Consider the following 21,376-nt stretch of genomic DNA (forward strand, 5'->3'; position numbering starts at 1 on the left):
ACGTAGATCGACTCCTTCTTCACCACAACCCACCGATCCGCCTGTCGATCTCACGATCCACTCTTCCCTCACTCGTGAACAAGACTCCGAGGTACCTGAACTCCTCCATTTGGAGCAAGGTCTCCTCCCCAACCCGGAGATGGCACTCCTCCCTTTTCCGGGCGAGAACCGTGAACTCGTTCTGATTCTCATCCGGCTGCGAACCGATCCAGTGAGAGCTGAAGATCCTGGCCAGATGAATCCATCAGGACCACATCATCTGTAAAAAGCAGAGATCTAATCCCGCAGCCACCAAACCGGATCCCCTCAACAACCTTGACTGCGCCTAGAAATTCTGTCCTTACAAGTTATGAACAGAATCATGACAAAGGGCAGCCTTGTCGGAGTCCAACCCTCACTGGAAACTAATCCATTGATCTATCTGTGGTTAGTTCCGCATCCTTTGTTTTGTTTGTGCCTACAACTTGGGTACAAATACCACAGTGTAGCTGCAGTATATAAATATTACCTGGTACGATTTCAAAGACGTATTTCCCGTTGTCGTCAGAGTTTGCGGGCAGTTCGTTGATCTTACTGAACTGCAGCTGGATGAAGCCCTGTAAGATAAATTGAAAACACCATCTTGAAGTATTCCGTATCCTTCAAAGTAATGGAACCGAACGCCGATTCCTCACCAGGACGGTGGTCTCTCGGTCATCTTTGTGGTAAGTCAGAGTGCTGCCTCTCAGCACAAAGTAGCGCTGCTGCCAGTTCTTCACTAAAGACCTTTGTTGTTTCTTGAGCCAGCCGGCCTTCAGAGGTCTCTCCATGGATTTAGAGACCCGGCGTGAGCCAGGACCTGGGTTTCCCTCAGCAGGTAGTACGCTCTTGGACCGGGCTAAGATGCACCAGGGGGAGAACATAAAGCAAACAGCGGACCATCACAGAAACATCTTCGCTGAACGACTGCTTCCTCTTTTCATTTGCAGTATTTTTAGGATTTTCGGTTTAACCCTCAGGGTGGATAGAAACTGCTGACCAAGTTCCTGTTGGGGCTGCCGGCACAGAGCTGCAAACCGTGCAATGCGCATAAAGGTCTAGAATTGACATGGAGTGCAGGTGCGGACACAACAAAGTGCAGGGCTGATAGGAGAGGTGGTACAAACCCCGTTTCCATATGAGTTGGGAAATTGTGTTCGATGTAAATATAAACGGAATACAATGATTTGCAAATCCTTTTCAACCCATATTCAGTTGAATGCACTACAAAGACAACATATTTGATGTTCAAACTCATAAACTTTATTTTTTATTGCAAATAATAATTAACTTAGAATTTCATGGCTGCAACACGTGCCAAAGTAGTTGGGAAAGGGCATGTTCACCACTGTGTTACATCACCTTTTCTTTTAACAACACTCAATAAACGTTTGGGAACTGAGGAAACTAATTGTTGAAGCTTTGAAAGTGGAATTCTTTCCCATTCTTGTTTTATGTAGAGCTTCAGTCGTTCAACAGTCCGGGGTCTTGTTGTCGTATTTTACGCTTCATAATGCGCCACACATTGTCCATGGGAGACAGGTCTGGACTGCAGGCGGGCCAGGAAAGTACCTACACTATTTTACTACAAAGCCACGCTGTTGTAACACGTGGCTTGGCATTGTTTTGCTGAAATAAGCAGGGGCGTCCATGATAACGTTGCTTGGATGACAACATATGTTGCTCCAAAACCTGTATGTACCTTTCAGCATTAATGGTGCCTTCACAGATGTGTAAGTTACCCATGCCTTGGGCACTAATGCACCCCCATACCATCACAGATGCTAGCTTTTGAACTTTGCGCCTATAGCAATCCGGATGGTTATTTTCCTCTTTGTTCCGGAGGACACCACGTGCACAGTTTCCAAATATAATTTGAAATGTGGACTCGTCAGACCACAGAACACTTTTCCACTTTGCATCAGTCCATCTTAGATGGGCTCGGGCCCAGCGAAGCCGGCGGCATTCCTGGGTGTTGTTGATAAATGGCTTTTGCTTTGTATAATAGAGTTTTAACTTGCACTTACAGATGTAGCAACCAACTGTAGTTAGTTTTATGAAGTGTTCCTGAGCCCATGTTGTGATATCCTTTACACACTGATGTCGGTTTTTGATGCAGTACCACCTGAGGGATCAAAGGTCTGTAATATCATCGCTTACGTGCAGTGATTTCTCCAGAAACTCTGAACCTTTTGATGATTTCACGGACCGTAGATGGTAAAATCCCTAAATTCCTTGCAATAGCTCGTTGAGAAATGTTCTAAAACTGTTCGACATATTTGCTTACAAATTGGTGACCCTCGCCCCATCCTCGTTTGTGAATTACTTATCATTTCACGGAAGCTGCTTTTATACCCAATCATGGCACCCACCTGTTCCCAATTAGCCTGCACACCTGTGGGATGTTCCAAATAAGTGTTTGATGAGCATTCCTCAACTTAATCAGTATTTATTGCCACCTTTCCCAACTTCTTTGTCGCGTGTTGCTGGCATTAAATTCTAAAGTTAATGATTATATGCAATCAGTTTGAACATCAAATATGTTGTCTTTGTAGCATATTCAACTGAATATGGGTTGAAAATGATTTGCAAATCATTGTATTCTGTTTATATTTACATCAAACACAATTTCCCAACTCATATGGAAACGGGGTTTGTACATCCGAGCCGAGGCCAGGTTTATGCATGTTGTTTTTTTTTTTTCAGTGTGACTTAGTAAGACAAGTACAGTGTAGAAAAAAAGTAGGGCTTCGTAAACGGGAAGTGAGAATGGCACTTTGAAGCTCTCCACCTACACGTTTCAATATTCTCTGGTCTCATTTCATAAGCCACACAAAGTCATATATGGGAAATGTGTTATACTTGTAGAGCGCTTTGACACTATTTCCACATTCACCCATTCATGGCGGGAGCTGCCATGCAAGGCCCTAACCCAGTGGTTCTCAACCCTCCATCCATTTTCTACCGCTTATTCCCTTTTTTTGGGGTCGCGGGGGGCGCTGGCGCCTATCTCAGCTTTCCTCTATTTAATAATACAACTTTAACATTTGACAACCAAATAATAAAACAAGGTGACTCGGTAAAAAAATCTGGGTATTATTTTCGACCCAACTCTCTCCTTTGAGTCACACATTAAAAGCGTTACTAAAACGGCCTTCTTTCATCTCCGTAATATCGCTAAAATTCGCTCCGTTTTGTCCACTAAAGACACCGAGATCATTATCCATGCGTTTGTTACGCCTCGTCTCGATTACTGTAACGTATTATTTTCGGGTCTCCCCATGTCTAGCATTAAAAGATTACAGTTGGTACAAAATGCGGCTGCTAGACTTTTGACAAGAACAAGAAAGTTTGATCACATTACGCCTGTACTGGCTCACCTGCACTGGCTTCCTGTGCACTTAAGATGTGACTTTAAGGTTTTACTACATACGTATAAAATACTACACGGTCTAGCTCCATCCTATCTTGCCGATTGTATTGTAGCATATGTCCCGGCAAGAAATCTGCGTTCAAAAGACTCCAGCTTATTAGTGATTCCTAGAGCCCCAAAAAAAGTCTGCGGGCTATAGAGCGTTTTCCGTTCGGGCTCCAGTACTCTGGAATGCCCTCCCGGTAACAGTTTGAGATGCTACCTCAGTAGAAGCATTTAAGTCTCACCTTAAAACTCATCTGTATACTCTAGCCTTTAAATAGACCTCCTTTTTAGACCACTTGATCTGCCGCTTCTTTTCTTTCTCCTATGTCCCCCCCTCCCTTGTGGAGGGGGTCCATCCTGGGTCTCGACTCTGGCTGTCCAGAGTCGAGACCCAGGATGGACCGCTCGTCGGGACCCAGGATGGACCGCTCGCCTGTGTATCGGTTGGGGACATCTCTACGCTGCTGACCCGCCTCCGCTTGAGATGGTTTCCTGTGGACGGGACTCTCGCTGCTGTCTTGGATTCGCTTGAACTGAACTCTCGCGGCTGTGTTGGAGCCACTATGGATTGAACTTTCACAGTATTATGTTAGACCCGCTCGACATCCATTGCTTTCGGTCCCCTAGAGGGGGGGGGGGGTTGCCCACTTCTGAGGTCCTCTCCAAGGTTTCTCATAGTCAGCATTGTCACTGGCGTCCCACTGGATGTGAATTCTCCCTGCCCACTGGGTGTGAGTTATCCTTGCCCTTTTGTGGGTTCTTCCGAGGATGTTGTAGTCGTAATGATTTGTGCAGTCCTTTGAGACATTTGTGATTTAGGCCTATATAAATAAACATTGATTGATTGATTGATTTTTTCAGCGATGTACCCCCTGTGAACTTTTTTTTTTAAATTCAAGTACCCCCTAATCAGAGCAAAGCATTTTAGGTTGAAAATCCTAGATAAAGAAGTAAAATACAGCACTTTGTCATCAGTTTCTGATTTATTAAATTGTATAACACTGCAAAAATATTGCTAATTTGTAGTGGTTTTTCTTGGACTATTTGGGGGGAAAAAAGATATAAAATTAACTAAAAACTTGTTGACAAATAAACAAAAGATCCATCCATTCATTTTCTACCGGGGTTGCGCTGGAGGCTATTTCAGCTACAATCGAGCGGAAGGCAGGGTACACCCTGGACAAGTCGCCACCTCCTTTCCTGACAATTTAAATCAATGTTCAAGTAAATGTATTTTTTTATTGTAAAGAACAATAAATACATTTTAATTTAATTTTTCATTTTAGCTTCTGTTTTTTCGACGAAGAATATTTGTGAAATATTTCTTCGAATTTATTATGATTAAAATTCAAAAGAATTATTCTGACAAATCTAGAAAATGTGTAGAATCAAATTTAAATCTTATTTCAAAGTCTTTTGAATTTCTTTTAAAAATGTTGTTCCGGAAAATCTTGAACAAAAATCAAATAATGATTTGTCTTTTTTAGAAATATAGTTTGGTCCAATATTCTGACCAAGTGCAGATTGCTCGGTTGGTAGAGCGGCCGTGCCAGCAACTTGAGGGTTGCAGGTTCGATTCCCGCTTCCGCCATCCTAGGCACTGCCGTTGTGTCCTTGGGCAAGACACTTTACCCACCTGCTCCCAGTGCCACCCACACTGGTTTAAATGTAACTTAGATATTGGGTTTCACTGTGTAAAGCGCTTTGAGTCACTCGAGAAAAGCGCTATATAAATATAATTCACTTCACTTCACTTCACTCATCGCAGGGCCACAAGTGATTCAATTATGAATAAAGATTTCTACACATAGAAGTAATCATCAACTTAAAGTGCTCTCTTTGGGGATTGGATTAAAGATCCATCTGGATTCATGAACTTCATTCTAAACATTTCTTCATAAACAATATTTAAGGAACATGTCCACAAAAAATCTAGCTGCCAACACTGAATATTGCATTCTTGCATTTCTTTTCACAGTTTATAAACTTACATTCATATTTTGTTAAAGTATTATTCAATAAATATATTTATAAAGGATTTTTGAATTGTTGCTATTTTTACCCCTTGGCATACCTTCAAGTACCCCCAGGGGTACGCGTACCCCCATTTGAGAACCACTGCCCTAACCCAGGGGTCAGGAACCTTTTTGCCTGAGAGAGCCAAGAAGCCAAATATTTTAAAATATATTTCCCTAAGAGCCATATAATATTTTTTTTAACACTAAACACAACTAAACGCGTGCATTTTTAAGTAAGACCAACATTTCCGTCTCTTATTCTTTGTAATAACATTGTTATTCTGAAGCTAACTGTGGAGGGGGCGTGGCCTGCGGGCCTGCAGCAAAGCGGGATGTTGCCAGGACCGGCCTCGAAATCAGCGACAGGTGCGTAGATGGCCCACCTGGGCCTTTTTATCTAATCACCTGTCGCTCTGTTATAAGCAGCAGCCAGAAGGAGAGACAGGGTTGGGGCTGGAGCCAGAGCGCGAGTGAGGACGAAAGAGAAAAAGACAATTGCTGTAAAGCAACTGGGAGAAAATTAAAATAAAACAATATTGTAACCCTAAAACAGGCTCTTGGTGGTCTGACGACCCCCAGGAGGGCAATACCCACACTAAATTACTTCTTACCATTAACGCAACTTCTTGAACATAAAAATGCATGAGAATGTTTTATATTTTGAACGTTGTTTTTAACACTGTGATTACAAGTGGAATTATTCATTAAGCAATGTCAGCTCAGATTTATCTGAGAGCCAGATGCAGTCCTCAAAAGAGCCACATCTGGCTCTAGAGCCATAGGTTCCCTACCCCTGCCCTAACCCATACTTGCCAACCCTCGCGATTTTTCCGGGAAACTCCCGAATTCCAGAGCCCATCCATCCATTTTCTACTGCTTATTCCCTTTGGGGTTGCGGGTGCCTATCTCAGCTACAATCGGGCGGAAGGCGGGGAACACCCTGGACAAGTCGCCACCTCATCACAGGGCCAAGACAGATAGACAGACAACATTCACACACTAGGGCTCATTTAGTGTTGCCAGTCAACCTATCCCCAGGTGCATGTCTTTGGAAGTGGGAGGAGCCTATCCCCAGGTGCATGTCTTTGGAAGTGGGAGGAGCCTATCCCCAGGTGCATGTCTTTGGAGGTGGGAGGAGCCTATCCCCAGGTGCATGTCTTTGGAAGTGGGAGGAGCCTATCCCCAGGTGCATGTCTTTGGAGGTGGGAGGAGCCTATCCCCAGGTGCATGTATTTGGAGGTGGGAGGTAACCGAAGTACCCGGATGGAACCCACGCATTCACGGGGAGAACATGCAAACTCCACACAGAAAGATCCCGAGCCCGGGATTGAACCCAGGACTACTCGTATTGTGAGGCAGACGCACTAACCCCTCTACCACCGTGAAGCTTGAATTTCAGAGCCCCTTCCGAAAATCTCCCGGGTCAACCATTGTCCCGAATTTCTCCCGAGTATGCCCTAACCAGGACCCATCAGGAGCAAGGGTGAAGTGTCTTGCTCAAGGACACAAACGGACGAGACGAGGTCGGTAGAAGGCGGCGATCGAACCAGGAACCCTCAGGTTGGTGGCATGGCCAATCTCCCAACTCTAATTAATTGTTTTAATTTGTGGTATTTCCACCTTGTCTCCCCGTCTCTGCATCCTGGGGTCACCCCCACTTAACCAAGACCTCAACACGAATTGTGAGATTCCCACCTCTACTAAATACATCTCAATGGTTGAAAGTGTAAGTTCAAGAAAGCCCTCACCTCCCAGTGGGTGGTCAAGGGTGATGGGTCAAATGCAGAGAACAATTTCGCCACACCTAGTCTGTGTGTGACAATCATTGGTACCGTAGTTCCTTGAATTGCCGCCGGGTATATAGTATGCACCTGCCTAGAATTACTGCCGGGTCAAACTCGTTTCGCAAAATAATTAGCACATGCTCAGCATTACCGCCGGCTGAGGATTAAGGCCGGGTCAAACTCGTTTCGCAAAATATTATTTTTATTAGCGCATGTCTAGAATTTCCGCAGGGTCAAACTCGTCACGTCCGGAGTGACACTTCACCTGTCATCATTTTCAAAATGGAGGAGGCTGATTTTAATAGTTTGAAATCGCATAAAGGGAAGAAGATTAAGAGCTATTCAGTAGGATTTAAGGTCCAAGCTATTGAATATGCTAAAAAGAACAGTAAGCAGCTATGTTTTATTAATATACCGTAGCTGCGTGTGTCAAATATGAGTCATTAAATGACTCCCGCCTCCTGGTGGTAGAGGGCGCTAGGGATCCTTCTTGAGACTACTCGGCTGCAGAAGAAGTGACAACAAGTGCAGTGATGGGAACAGATATGACGCGGGGGGTGCACGACGGACCTTTTAGGATGTAACACCACTACTCTTATGCTGGCTATGTAAACAACCGGGCTGAAATAAAGCATGTTCCAGTCCTAAATACCCAGTGTATTATTTATACAATAACACTTCACGGTGGCAGCGGTGGGATAAAGAGATCACCCATGGGGCGGACCGGGAGGGGGAGTTGTCCGAGGATAATTCTGTCGTCGCCCGCATTACACGTGAGGAGTCGAACTAACTGATAGCAGCGGTCTGCACGTCGGGAACAACCCGAACGAGAGCACGCTACGACTACACACCTACTGACTATTAACTGGACCAGCAAGAGTGAGCAGCGGTTGTTTATTTTTCCTCTTGCTTGCACTTTGAAACTGTTTTCTAAACTGGACTTTCAATCGAAGCAGGAGGTAATAAAGGAAGATCTCCATCGAGACAGAGAGACTTTTAAAACTGAAGAAAGATAAGGAAGACTTCGGGGCGGTATTGCTCAGCTGGTAGAGTGGCCGTGCCAGCAACTTGAGGGTTGCAGGTTCGATCCCCGCTTCCGCCGTCCTAGTCAATGCCGTTGTGTCCTCGGGCAAGACACTTTAACCACCTGCTCCCAGTGCCACCCACACTGGTTTTAATGTAACTTAGATATTGGGTTTCACTATGTAAAGCGCTTTGAGTCACTGGAGAAAAAGCGCTATATAAATATAATTCACTTCACTTATAAACAAGTTATCGATGCGTTTGATCAGAAGGAGCTGCGCATGGACTTCATTTATAAGTACAGGTAAGACCGTAATAACGTTTTTTTTTTAATTAAATGTGCTTTTCATGATGGTATCCTTACATCACACTCAAATTTTTAAGCGCGGGGCTAAATTTACCGCATGCCTTTGGTAAGCGCCGGGGTGAGAAGAGGTTTCAAATTAATTAGCGCCCCGGCGGCAATTCAAGGAAATACGGTACTTTAACTTTAACTTTAACTTAACTACGTTTAAAATATTTTGTTATTACTATAATCAAAATGCTGCACGTTCAACCGATTGCTTTTTGTAAAAACTAAATAAATTACCTTTCTAAAACTGGACGTTACCCATCCATCCATCCATTTTCTACCGCTTGTCCCTTTTGGGGTCACGGGGGGTACTGGAGCCTATCTCAGCTGCATCCGGGCGGAAGGCGGGGTACACCCTGGACAAGTCACATGTGCCACTGGACGTTGCCATGACATGTAATTGAAATCATTTCGGAATGTTCTATTTGTTATATGTTTGTGTTCTCAAATCAAACTCGATTAGGTGTACGCACGACAAAATGAGAACGTTTTTCTTTGAGGATGGAGAAGAGGCACAGTGCGAAAGAGCCTACTATCAAGGTGTAGCTAACATGAGATATCACACACCTTATTTTATCTGAGGTACTGCAGCTAAAGTACCAAGTAGATCCAGCAAATCCTGTAAGACTCTCTCTACCACACCTCTGCAGAAGAACCTGGGGATGCAGGTGCGGGGAGAGGGGGGTTTCAGCTTCCTCAAAAAGTAGAGCTTTCATAGCTTTCACTGCTATGCTGATGACACCCAACTCTACATGCCCCTAAAGCTGACCAACACGCCGGATTGTAGTCAGCTGGAGGCGTGTCTTAATGAAATTAAACAATGGATGTCCGCTAATTTTTTGCAACTTAACGCCAAAAAAACGGAAATGCTGATTATCGGTCCTGCTAGACACCGACCTCTATTTAATAATACAACTTTAACATTTGACAACCAAATAATAAAACAAGGTGACTCGGTAAAAAATCTGGGTATTATCTTCGACCCAACTCTCTCCTTTGAGTCACACATTAAAAGCGTTACTAAAACTGCCTTCTTTCATCTTTGTAATATCGCTAAAATTCGCTCCTTTTTGTCCACTAAAGACGCCGAGATCATTATCCGTGCGTTTGTTACGTCTCGTCTCAATTACTGTAACGTATTATTTTCAGGTCTCCCCATGTCTAGCATTAAAAGATTACAGTTGGTACAAAATGCGGCTGCTAGACTTTTGACAAGAACAAGAAAGTTTGATCATATTACGCCTGTACTGGCTCACCTGCACTGGCTTCCTGTGCACTTAAGATGTGACTTTAAGGTTTTACTACTTACGTATAAAATACTACACGGTCTAGCTCCAGCCTATCTTGCCGATTGTATTGTACCATATGTCCCGGCAAGAAATCTGCGTTCAAAAGACTCCGGCTTATTAGTGATTCCTAGAGCCCCAAAAAAGTCTGCGGGCTATAGAGCGTTTTCCGTTCGGGCTCCAGTACTCTGGAATGCCCTCCCGGTAACAGTTCGAGATGCTACCTCAGTAGAAGCATTTAAGTCTCACCTTAAAACTCATCTGTATACTCTAGCCTTTAAATAGACCTCCTTTTTAGACCAGTTGATCTGCCGCTTCTTTTCTTTCTCCAACGCCCCCCCCTGCCTTGTGGAGGGGGTCCGGTCCGATGACCATGGATGAAGTACTGGCTGTCCAGAGTCGAGACCCAGGATGGACCGCTCGCCTGTATCGGTTGGGGACATCTCTACGCTGCTGATCCGCCTCCGCTTGAGATGGTTTCCTGTGGACGGGACTCTCGCTGCTGTCTTGGATCCGCTTGAACTGAACTCTCGCGGCTGTGTTGGAGCCACTATGGATTGAACTTTCACAGTATCATGTTAGACCCGCTCGACATCCATTGCTTTCGGTCCCCTAGAGGGGGGGGGGGGGGGGGGGGGGGGTTGCCCACATCTGAGGTCCTCTCCAAGGTTTCTCATAGTCAGCATTGTCACTGGCGTCCCACTGGATGTGAATTCTCCCTGCCCACTGGGCGTGAGTTTTCCTTGCCCTTTTGTGGGTTCTTCCGAGGATGTCGTAGTCATAATGATTTGTGCAGTCCTTTGAGACATTTGTGATTTAGGGCAATATAAATAAACATTGATTGATTGATTGATTTATTGTGGGCTTCAGTACAGACTCACTCACTTGCCAATACAGTTGGTCGCTACATCAGTAAGTGCAAGTTAAAGCTCTACGATGCACAGCGAAAGCCATGTATCAACAACATCCAGAAACGCCGCCGGCTTCTCTGGGCCCAAGATCATCTAAGATGGACTGATGCAAAGTGGAAAAGTGTTTTGTGGTCTGATGAGTCCACATTTCAAATTGTTTTTGGAAATATTCGACATTGTTTCATCTGGACCAAAGGGGAAGCGAACCATCCGGACTGTTATCGACGCAAAGTTGAAAAGTCAGCATCTGTGATGGTATGGGGGTGCATTAGTGCCCAAGACATGGGTAACTTACACATCTGTGAAGGCACCATTAATGCTGAAAGGTACATACAGGTTTTGGAACAACATATGCTGCCATTTAAGCGCCATTTTTTTCATGGACGCCCCTGCTTATTTCAGCAAGACAATACCAAGACATTCAGCACGTGTTACAACAGTGTGACTTCGTAAAAAAAGAGTGCGGGTTCTTATGAAGCGTAAAATACGACAGCAGAGACCCCGGACTGTTGAACGACTGAAGCTCTACATAAAACAAGAATGGGAAAGAATTCCACTTTCAAAGCTTCAACAATTAGTTTCCTCAGTTCCCAAACGTTTATTGAGTGTTGTTAAAAGAAAAGGTGATGTAACACAGTGGTGAACATGCCCTTTCCCAACTACTTTGGCACGTGTTGCAGCCATGAAATTCTAAGTTAATTATTATTTGCAAATATGTTGTCTTTGTAGCATATTCAACTGAATATGGGTTGAAAATGATTTGCAAATCCTTGTATTCTGTTTATATTTACATCTAACGCAATTTTCCAACTCATATGGAATACGGGGTTTGTAGTATTAATATTTCCATCTTAAAAGTATTTACATTTGATTTTTTTTAAATGTACATATAATGATAATAATGCAACTTGCAAGCTTCTATCGTAGAAAAAACTGTGTAACATTTTCTTTCTTCTATTTCCATCGCAGTTGCATTCGACGCTCCTTGTTTGGTTAAAGATGGAGATTTTTTGGGGGGGTTAATTTTTTTCTTTCCTGCAGTCAGTGAACGCAGCACAGGTCGGGCTGTACTTACCTATTCGTGCTGGGTCAGCTCTGAAGGTGCTGAAATCCCAGTTGCGACGCAGTTTCAGAGACATAGTCCTCAATTTATAGTAGAGGTCAGTCTTAGTTGCACACACACACACACACACACACACACACACACACACACACTTTGACATTCACACACACACACACAGTAAAGTAAACTATTGCAAGTCACACTTCCTGCTTCCTGTGTGCTCATCTTTGTTGTTTTTTTTTCAAACTTTCAAAACACTTGTGTTTCCTCATGCCGTCTTTTTTGGCTTCAAGACTTGTTTTGAAGAAATTTATTTTCTCTCCGTGGGACTCATGAGTACTTTGTGAAAACATTCAGTCAAACAGATATATTGCTCTCATTTAGCTGACTTTTGTCACATTTAAATTAAATGTTGAATCTAAATGTTAAATCCAATTATAAATGTTAAATCTTGCTCTAAATGTTCAATGTAAAACTACAAAACCCAAAAATAAAAACAGAATACAGTACCTGCACTCTTTGTCTTAGCATTGTCTTGCTGAAATAAGCAGGGGCGTCTATGATAACGTTGCTTGGATGGCGACATATGTCGCTCCAAAACCTGTATGTACCTTCCAGCATTCATGGTGCCTTCACAGATGTGTAAGTTAGCCATTGTCAGGTTTTTTATGAGTCCGTTGCTGGTCCGCGGCGGATGTACGTGCGACATGTGTGGGTTCCAAGCGCACCTGACGCGGAGGTAAGGTTTTGATCATGGGTGAGGAGCAGATCCAGCTCGGAGCAGCGGCAGATCATGGCCGGAGTTCAAGTGGAGCCCGATAAGGGTCTGTTTCGCGGGTCCGTTCCGGAATGCGCGATCTGTTTTTGCTGTGTAGGGAGTTAGTTTGTGACGAACCCCAAGATGCAGAGAAGGAGGGAGGTGTTTTGCAGGAAAACATGATTTGATAAAAATACTAAGACAAAAACAAACAAAGGATTCAAACCAAAAGTGCGCACGTGGGCGGATAACAAACAAAAGGTTATTTAGCATGGAAGCTGGCAAGAAACAAAACGGGGCCTAGCGTTGAAGTTAGCGGGTAGCAAACAGAAAAACAGAAGTCGTTACTTGTCGAGTGAAAACAAAACGGAAGCAGGGAACAAAAAACTGTAAGCTACAAACAGATACCGAAAGATAGCTTACTGACTCGACATGATATGACACGACAGGAGCAACAATACGGAAGTCATCGACAAGACAATAATCCAGCACTGACTGGAGGAACAAAGCAGGTGAAATAGGAATCGGGCTGATTGACACCAGGAGTGGCCAGGTGCCAATCAGCCGCAGCTGAGGACAAAACAGCGCACAAGGGAAAAAAACAGGAAACAGACAAAATAAGAGCACTTGACAGAAACTAAAGAGAGGAAATACTAAGCACAGAGGAAACCAAGACAAATGCAGAGGGGTAAAAAACTAAAACACAAACAAACTGTCAGGGGAAAGCCTGATACCCATGCCTTGGGCACTAATGCACCCCCATAACATTCACACATGCTGGCTTCTCAACTTTGCGTCGAAAACAGTCAGGATGGTTCGCTTCCCCTTTGGCCCAGATGAAACAATGTCGAATATTTCCAAAAACAATTTGAAATGTGGACTCGTCAGCATTAATCACAGATGCTGGCTTTTGAAATTTACGCCTAAAACAATCTGGATGGTTCTGTTCCTCTTTGTTCCGCAGGACACATCGTCCACAGTTTCCAAAATCAATTTGAAACATGGACTCGTCAGACCGCAGAACACTTTTCCCCTTTGCATCACTCGATCTTAGATGAGCTCGGGCCCAGCGAAGCCGGCGGCGTTTACGGGTGTTGTTGATAAATGCTTTTCGCTTTGCATAGTAGAGTCTTAACTTGCACTTATAGATGTAGCGACCAACTGTAGTTACTGACAGGGGTTTGATGAAGTGTTCCTGAGCCCATGTGGTGATATCCTTTACACACTGTTGTCGCTTTTTGATGCAGTACCGCCTGAGGGATCGAAGATCCGTAATATCACCGCTTACGCGCAGTGATTTCTCCAGATTCTCTGAACCTTTTGATGATATTACAGACCGTAGATGGTGAAATCCCTTTTTTCCTTGCAATAGCTTGTTGAGAAATGTTGTTCTTAAACAATTTGCTCACTCATTTGTTCACAAAGCGGGGACCCTCGCCTCATTCTTGTTTGTGAATGACTGAGAATTTCATGGAAGCTGCTTTTCTACCCAATCATGGCACCCACCTGTTCCCAATTAGCCTGCACACCTGTGGGATGTTCCAAATAAGTGTTTGATGAGCATTCTTAGACGTTAGAACCAACTCTTCATGAGCTGAGTCCGTGTGTCAAAAGTACAAAGTTGCAAGAAGAGACTAAAATGTGTTGTTTTCCTTTATTTTCTGACAAGGCAAAGTACATTTCAGCATGAAGAGTACTTTTATTCTAGACCAAAGTACAACACAAAGCACTCCACGTCCTAAGATTAAGATAAGTAGGTTATTTTATTTTGTAGGACAGCCTTGAACCACAAGATAAAACACAAACCAAGGCGAGCCAATAACGTGCTACATTATTGTTGCACTACTTTATTACATTCCAGCAACGGTTTGGGGCCAAGGGAACTTTAAATCTTGAAAAAAAAAAAAAAAAATGTCTGTAATGTGTCTCAAAAGTCCTGTTGGTTGGGGAATTGTCATAAAATACGATTTATTGTTTTTGCGCCTAAACATCAACTGGGTGTGCCTAAAATCTGGACATATTATAAATAAACATTATATAAAAAACAATAATAAAAGACAATAACCTATATTACATATTAACCGGTATAGCTCGGTTGGTAGAGTGGCCGTGCCAGCAACGTGAGGGTTGCAGGTTCGATTCCCGCTTCCGCCATCCTAGTCACTGCCGTTGTGTCCTTGGGCAAGACACTTTACCCACCTGCTCCCAGTGCCACCCACACTGGTTTAAATGTAACTTAGATATTGGGTTTCACTATGTAAAGCGCTTTGAGTCACTAGAGAAAAGCGCTATATAAATATAATTCACTTCACTAATATTATAACTAGTTAACTTTTTATAAATCATTGCAATGATTTATAAAATCATAATTAAATTCGTAGTAAAAAAAATAAAAGGTATACAATATAAATATAATAGAATTAAAAAATGGAATTAAAATTGTATTCATTATATATATATATATATATATATATGAGTGCGTTTGTATGCCATATATACATATATAAGTGTGTGTATATATATGTATATATACACTATATATACATATATATGTATGTATATATACACATATATATACATACATATGTGTATATATACTATATATATGTGTATATACACATATATATACACACATGTATATATATACATACATATATACATAAATATACATATATATATACACATATATACATACATGTATACGGTATACACACACATATATATATATACATAAACATACATTTTATATATATATACATACATATATATACACATATATATACATATATATATATACATACATACATATATATATACATATATATATATATACATACATACATATATATACATACATATATATATATATATATATATATATATATATATAACGTAAAGGTTTAAATACATTTACAGTACATCCATTCATTTTCTACCGCTTGTACCTCATGGGGTCACAGGGGGCTGGAGCCTATCCCAGCTACACCCTGGCCAACAGAGACGGACAACATTCCAACTCACATCCACAAAATAGGGCCGACTTACTGTCGCTAATCAGCCTAATAAACATTACATCTATGTTTAAATGTATTCAGTCCATATATATTTAACAAACACATAATAAACGTTTTTTTTAATCAAATGAAATAATTTGATATAATTATGTATTTTTGATTTTATAAATATTGAATAGAATGATTTAATTATGTTTATTATACACATTTATATTTAACATGCTCCATTTTCTGTAATTGTAGAAGAAAAATATAAAATTAATACATGTTTTGTATATAGGTTTAATAATAATAATAAACATTGTTGCCTGTGTCCAAACTTTAGGGAAAAACCATCGTGTCAGGATCTCACTATCACTCTAGCGCAGGAGTGTCAAAGTCAAATGAACGAATGATTGATCTATGGACCCCGGGGTGATATTTGATTAGTATTAGAACCGGCCCGCAGGCCACAGCCGCCTGCTGCTGTTTTGGGGCTAGGAAATTCTTATAAATGGGGTCCCAGGGACCCCATCAAGTCATAAAAAATGGGGTCCCACAGTACATTTTTTGTAGGCGTTTTGAAAACAATGATAAATGTATGCATTATCCTGTTATATCTCACATTCAATATTGTGTTTTGGAAAAAGGTTGTCATAAACGTTACTTAATTAAAAAAAAAAACATAAAAAAATAATAAAACATTTTTTTTTATGCATTTAGTTATAAACATTAATTCGCTTTCTTCTTTCCTTCATGGATCTAAACTTTACTGCTGCTTGGTCTATATTTTTATTGTAACATTTTCAGATACTTTTGGCCAAAGACAAAGAAAATAAACTGAATTTGTCTTTATTTTTTAGTCTTAATGCAATTTTAATAGTCCGGGCCCGCGTGTGCACACATTTTCCTCCATGTGGCCCCTGATCTAAAATGAGTTTGACACCCCTGCTCTAGTGGGTTAAAAATAAATGCTGTACAAAAGCAAGATGGCGACAAAAAAAGCAGCAGGAAATGCGTAGTTTCTATTTGCGTCGTGAAAAGCCAAGAAAAAAACAGCAACCATTTAAGTACAAGTAAGCCAGCAGCAATATCCTTTTCTAAATGACAATATATCACTTTAGGCAAACACATTCAAGAACACTCAAAATATATCTAAAAACATCTTAAATGTGTAATAACTTGGGGTAGGGGGTCACTTGCTTTAATAAATACTTGATGTAAAAACTCCCCACTTAAGACCAAGGTTAATTCAAAATGGCTGACGGGAAATAAACAGAAACAAACAAAAAACATGTCTGGTTTGTTGCATTATGAGAAAAAGACAAGAATATGTGTCGTATTTACAACATGATGAGGACCTCGTCATGTTGTATTTACAAACCCCGTTTCCATATGAGTTGGGAAATTGTGTTAGATGTAAATATAAACAGAATACAATGATTTGCAAATCATTTCCAACACATATTCAGTTGAATATGCGACATATTTGAAGTTAATACTGATAAACTTTTTTTATTTGTTGCAAATAATCATTAACTTTAGAATTTGATGCCAGCAACACGTGACAAAGAAGTTGGGAAAGGTGGCAATAAATACTGATGAAGTTGAGGAATGCTCATCAAACACTTATTTGGAACACCCCACAGGTGTGCAGGCTAATTGGGAACAGGTGGGTGCCATGATTGGGTATAAAAGCAGCTTCCATGAAATGCTAAGTCGTTCACAAACGAGGATGGGGCGAGGGTCACCAATTTGTAAGCAAATTGTCGAACAGTTTTAGAACAACATTTCTCAACGAGCTATTGTAAGGAATTTAGTGATTTTACCATCTACGGTCTGTAAAATCGTCAAACGATTCAGAGAATCTGTAGAAATCACTGCACGTAAGTGATGATATTACGGACATTTGAGCCCTCAGGCGGTATTGCATCAAAAACCGACATCAGTGTGTAAAGGATATCACCACATGGGCTCAGGAACACTTCATAAGACCACTGTCAGTAACTACAGTTGGTTGCTACATCTGTAAGTGCAAGTTAAAACTCTACTATGCAAAGCGAAAGCCATTTATCAACAACACCCAGGAACGCCGCCGGCTTCGCTGGGCTAGAGCTCATCTAAGAGGGACTGAGGCAAATTGGTAAAGTGTTCTGTGGTCTGACGAGTCCACATGTCAAATTGTTTTAGGAAACTGTGGACGTGGTGTCCTCCGGAACAAAGAGGAAAATAACCATCCGGATTCTCATAGGCGCAAAGTTCAAAAGCCAGCATCTGTGATGGTATGGGGGTGTATTAGTGCCCAAGGCATGGGTAACTTACACATCTGTGAAGGCACCATTAATGCTGAAAGGTACATACAGGTTTTGGAGCAACATATGTTGTCATCCAAGCAACGTTGTCATGGACGCCCCTGCTTATTTCAGCAAAACAACGCCAAGTCACGTGTTACAACAGCCCGCCTGCAGTCCAGACCTGTCTCCCATGGAAAATGTGTGGCGCATTATGAAGCGTAAAATACGACAGCGGAGACCCCAAACTGTTGAACGACAAGCTCTACATAAAACAAAAATGGTAAAGAATTCCACTTTCAAAGCTTCAACAATTAGTTTCCTCAGTTCCCAAACGTTTTTTGAGTGTTGTTAAAAGAAAAGGTGATGTAACACAGTGGTGAACATGCCCTTTCCCAACTACTTTGGCACGTGTTGCAGCCATGAAATTCTAAGTTTAAAGAAAATCAAGTTTATCAGTTTGAACGTCAAATATGTTATGTTTGTAGCGCATTCAACTGAATATGGGTTGAAAATGATTTGCACATCATTGTATTCCGTTTATATTTACATCTAACACAATTCCCCAACTCATATGGAAACGGGGTTTGTACAACATGAGGACCTTCTGCGTCTTCATCACCGTACTGGAATGTTGTCAAGAAAACCCTCGAAGATGGATGCGAACCGTGTAAACGTTGCAATGTGTTTATTTTAAGCACACGTATTTACTGCTAAAGCTCTTCCCAGAAACATAACCAAAAATGGACCCTCAGTCAGATTCAACCTTCATCCAAAAGGGCTACTTCGGTTCTCAAGGTTTTAAATTCGGTCGTTTGCCTGAAAAAACAACTGCTTAGTAGCCGGGAGAGGGTTTGTGACATCCCCTCTCTGTTTACAACAATGTCCTGACATCTCCTCCAAAGATTGTCTCATTCCACATAAGAGTTGTTTTGCCAGTAGCCTGCAGTATTGGTAATGGAGGGGAGTCAGTCAACAACAACAACAACACCACTACTGTTAGCACACCTGGCAGGGAAATAGAGAAACTCCACAACTGAAAGGGTAAAAGCGAAGAAATTGGGACAAAAGGAGGTCTTAAACAAGAAAAGCCCAGTTGCCTCGATTGTGGATTAACCAAGTAGAACTCCCATACCCACAAACCCCGAAACCAGTGAAGTTGGCACGTTGTGTAAATGGTAAATAAAAAAACAGAATACAATGATTTGCGAACCCTTTTCAACTTATATTCAATTTAATAGATTGCAAAGACAAGATATTTAACGTTCCAGCTGGTAAATGTTGTTTTTTGCAAATATTAGCTCATTTGAAATTTGATGCCTGCAAACGTGTTTCAAAAAAGCTGGGACAAATGGCAAAAAAAAAGACTGAGAAAGTTGAGGAATGCTCATCAACCACTTATTTGGAACATTCCACAGGTGAACAGGCTGATTGGGAACAGGTAGGTTCCATGATTGGGTAGAAAAGCAGCTTCCATGACATGCTCAGTCGTTCACAAATCGTTGAACAGTTTAAGAACAACATTTCTCAACCAGCTATTGCAAGGAATTTAGGGAATCTGGAGAATATCAGGCAGTACTGCTTCCGTGTGTAAAGGATATCACTACAGGTGACTCAGAAACACTTCGGAAAACCACTGTCAGTAACAACAGTTCGTCACTACATCTGTAATTGCAACTTAAAACTCTACTATTCAAGGCAAAAAACATTTATCAACAACACCCAGAAACGCTGATGGCTTCGCTGGGCCCGAGCTCATCTAAGATGGACTGATGCAAAGTGGATTTCACCATTTACACTCCTTAATATAATCGAAAGGTTCAGAGAAGCTGGAGAAATCACTGCACGTAAGCGGCAATGCCTGTGATCTATGATTTCTCAGGCGGTACTGCATCAAAAAGTGACATCTGTGTGTAAAGGATATCACTACAGGTGACTCAGAAACACTTCGGAAAACCATTGTCAGTAACAACAGTTCGTCACTAGATCTGTAAGTGCCACTTAAAACTCTACTTTGCAAAGCGAAAGCAATCTATCAACAACACCCAGAAACGCTGCGGGCTTCGCTGGGCCCGAGCTCATCCAAGATAGACTGATGCAAAGTGGAAAAGTGTTCCGTGGTCTGATGAGTCCAAATTTGAAATTTTTGGGGGAAACTGTGGACGTTGTGTCGTCCGGACCAAAGAGGAAAAGAACCATCCGGATTGTTCTAAGCGTAAAGTTCAAAAGCCTGAATCTGTGATGGTATGGGGGGGCATTAGTACCCAAGGCATGGGTAACTTACACATCTGTGAAGGCACCATTAATGCTGAAAGGTACATTCAGGTTTTGGAGCAAGCAACGTTATCATGGACGCCCCTGCTTATTTCAGCAAGACGATGCCAAGCCAGCGTGGCTTCATAGTAAAATAGTGTGGGTACTAGACTGGCCTGCCTGTAGTCCAGACCTGTCTCCCATTGAACATGTGTGGCATATTATAAAGCCTAAAATACCACAACGGAGACCCCGGACTGTTGAACAACTTAAGCTGTACATCAAGCAAGACTGGGAAAGAATACCACTTCAAAAATGTGTCTCCTCAGTTCCCAAATGTTTACTGAGTGTTGTTAAAAGGAAAGGCCATGTAACACAGTGGTGAAAATCCCCCAGTGACAACTTTTTTGCAATGTGTTGCTGCCATTAAATTCTATGTCAATGATTATTAGCACAAAAAAAAAGAAGTTTCTCAGTTGAAACATTAAATACCTTGTCTTTGCATTCTATTCGATTGAATATAAGTTAAACAGGATTTGCAAATCATTGTATTGTTTTTATTTACCATTTACACAATGTGCCGACTTCACTGGTTTTGGGTTTTGTAAAAAAAAAAAAAAAATTAGTAAAACATTGTAATAATTTGTAGGATAAGGCATTCGTGTTGGTTCCATGGTCAAATGCTCAAAAAATATACTTATGACAAATAAATAATGTGCCAAAACTGTTCCATAAGTCTCAACATGTCTAACAGTGATGTTGGGGGGAAAGAAAAGTTCTCCAAAACAATAATCACTTTTGGCAGTAGGCGATAAACAATCATTATCTTCTAAATAAGCCAGCAAGTGACACACTGGTTTTGATCCAGTAATGACATTTAAAAATCAGCTGCTAAACATAATTGTCAGTTTCCTTTACTTTGTCGTGCTCTTTTCAGCAGACACAAGCAGACCATGGCAGTGTTACAAGCGTCCGAATGCTACCTTTCTCAACGGTTTGATCTCACCGTAAATTAACGGAAAATCTTTGAAAGCGTCTGACTTCACATATAATAATAATAATAATCCCTGCACGGCACACACATAATGTTAATCTGGTTACTATGCAAAGAGTCGGTGACCATACCAGTGTTGCTCATGCCCTGTGTCAGCCCTCACTTCCTAACATAAACATCAGCTTCAAATATGAAATGTAACGAATGATGTGGTT

At 41.6% G+C, this 21,376-nt stretch overlaps 1 protein-coding gene across 1 annotated transcript in view; it reads right to left on the minus strand.

Moving 5' to 3' along the window:
- The window catches only part of arhgap25 (Rho GTPase activating protein 25), a 35,901-nt gene extending 23,839 nt beyond the window's left edge, over positions 1-12,062 (minus strand). Inside the window, exons 1-3 of the mRNA XM_061907063.1 lie at positions 11,886-12,062; positions 675-877; positions 509-596 (exon numbers count right to left, since the gene is read on the minus strand). Coding sequence (XP_061763047.1) covers positions 509-596; positions 675-877; positions 11,886-12,033 — 439 coding nt within the window. The 5' untranslated portion in view covers positions 12,034-12,062. The remainder of the gene's footprint in view (positions 1-508; positions 597-674; positions 878-11,885) is intronic.
- Between the last annotated feature and the right edge of the window lie 9,314 nt (positions 12,063-21,376).

The sequence above is a fragment of the Nerophis ophidion genome, linkage group LG07 (assembly GCF_033978795.1).
Source record: "Nerophis ophidion isolate RoL-2023_Sa linkage group LG07, RoL_Noph_v1.0, whole genome shotgun sequence".
In the NCBI taxonomy this organism is placed as follows: Eukaryota; Metazoa; Chordata; class Actinopteri; order Syngnathiformes; family Syngnathidae; genus Nerophis; species Nerophis ophidion.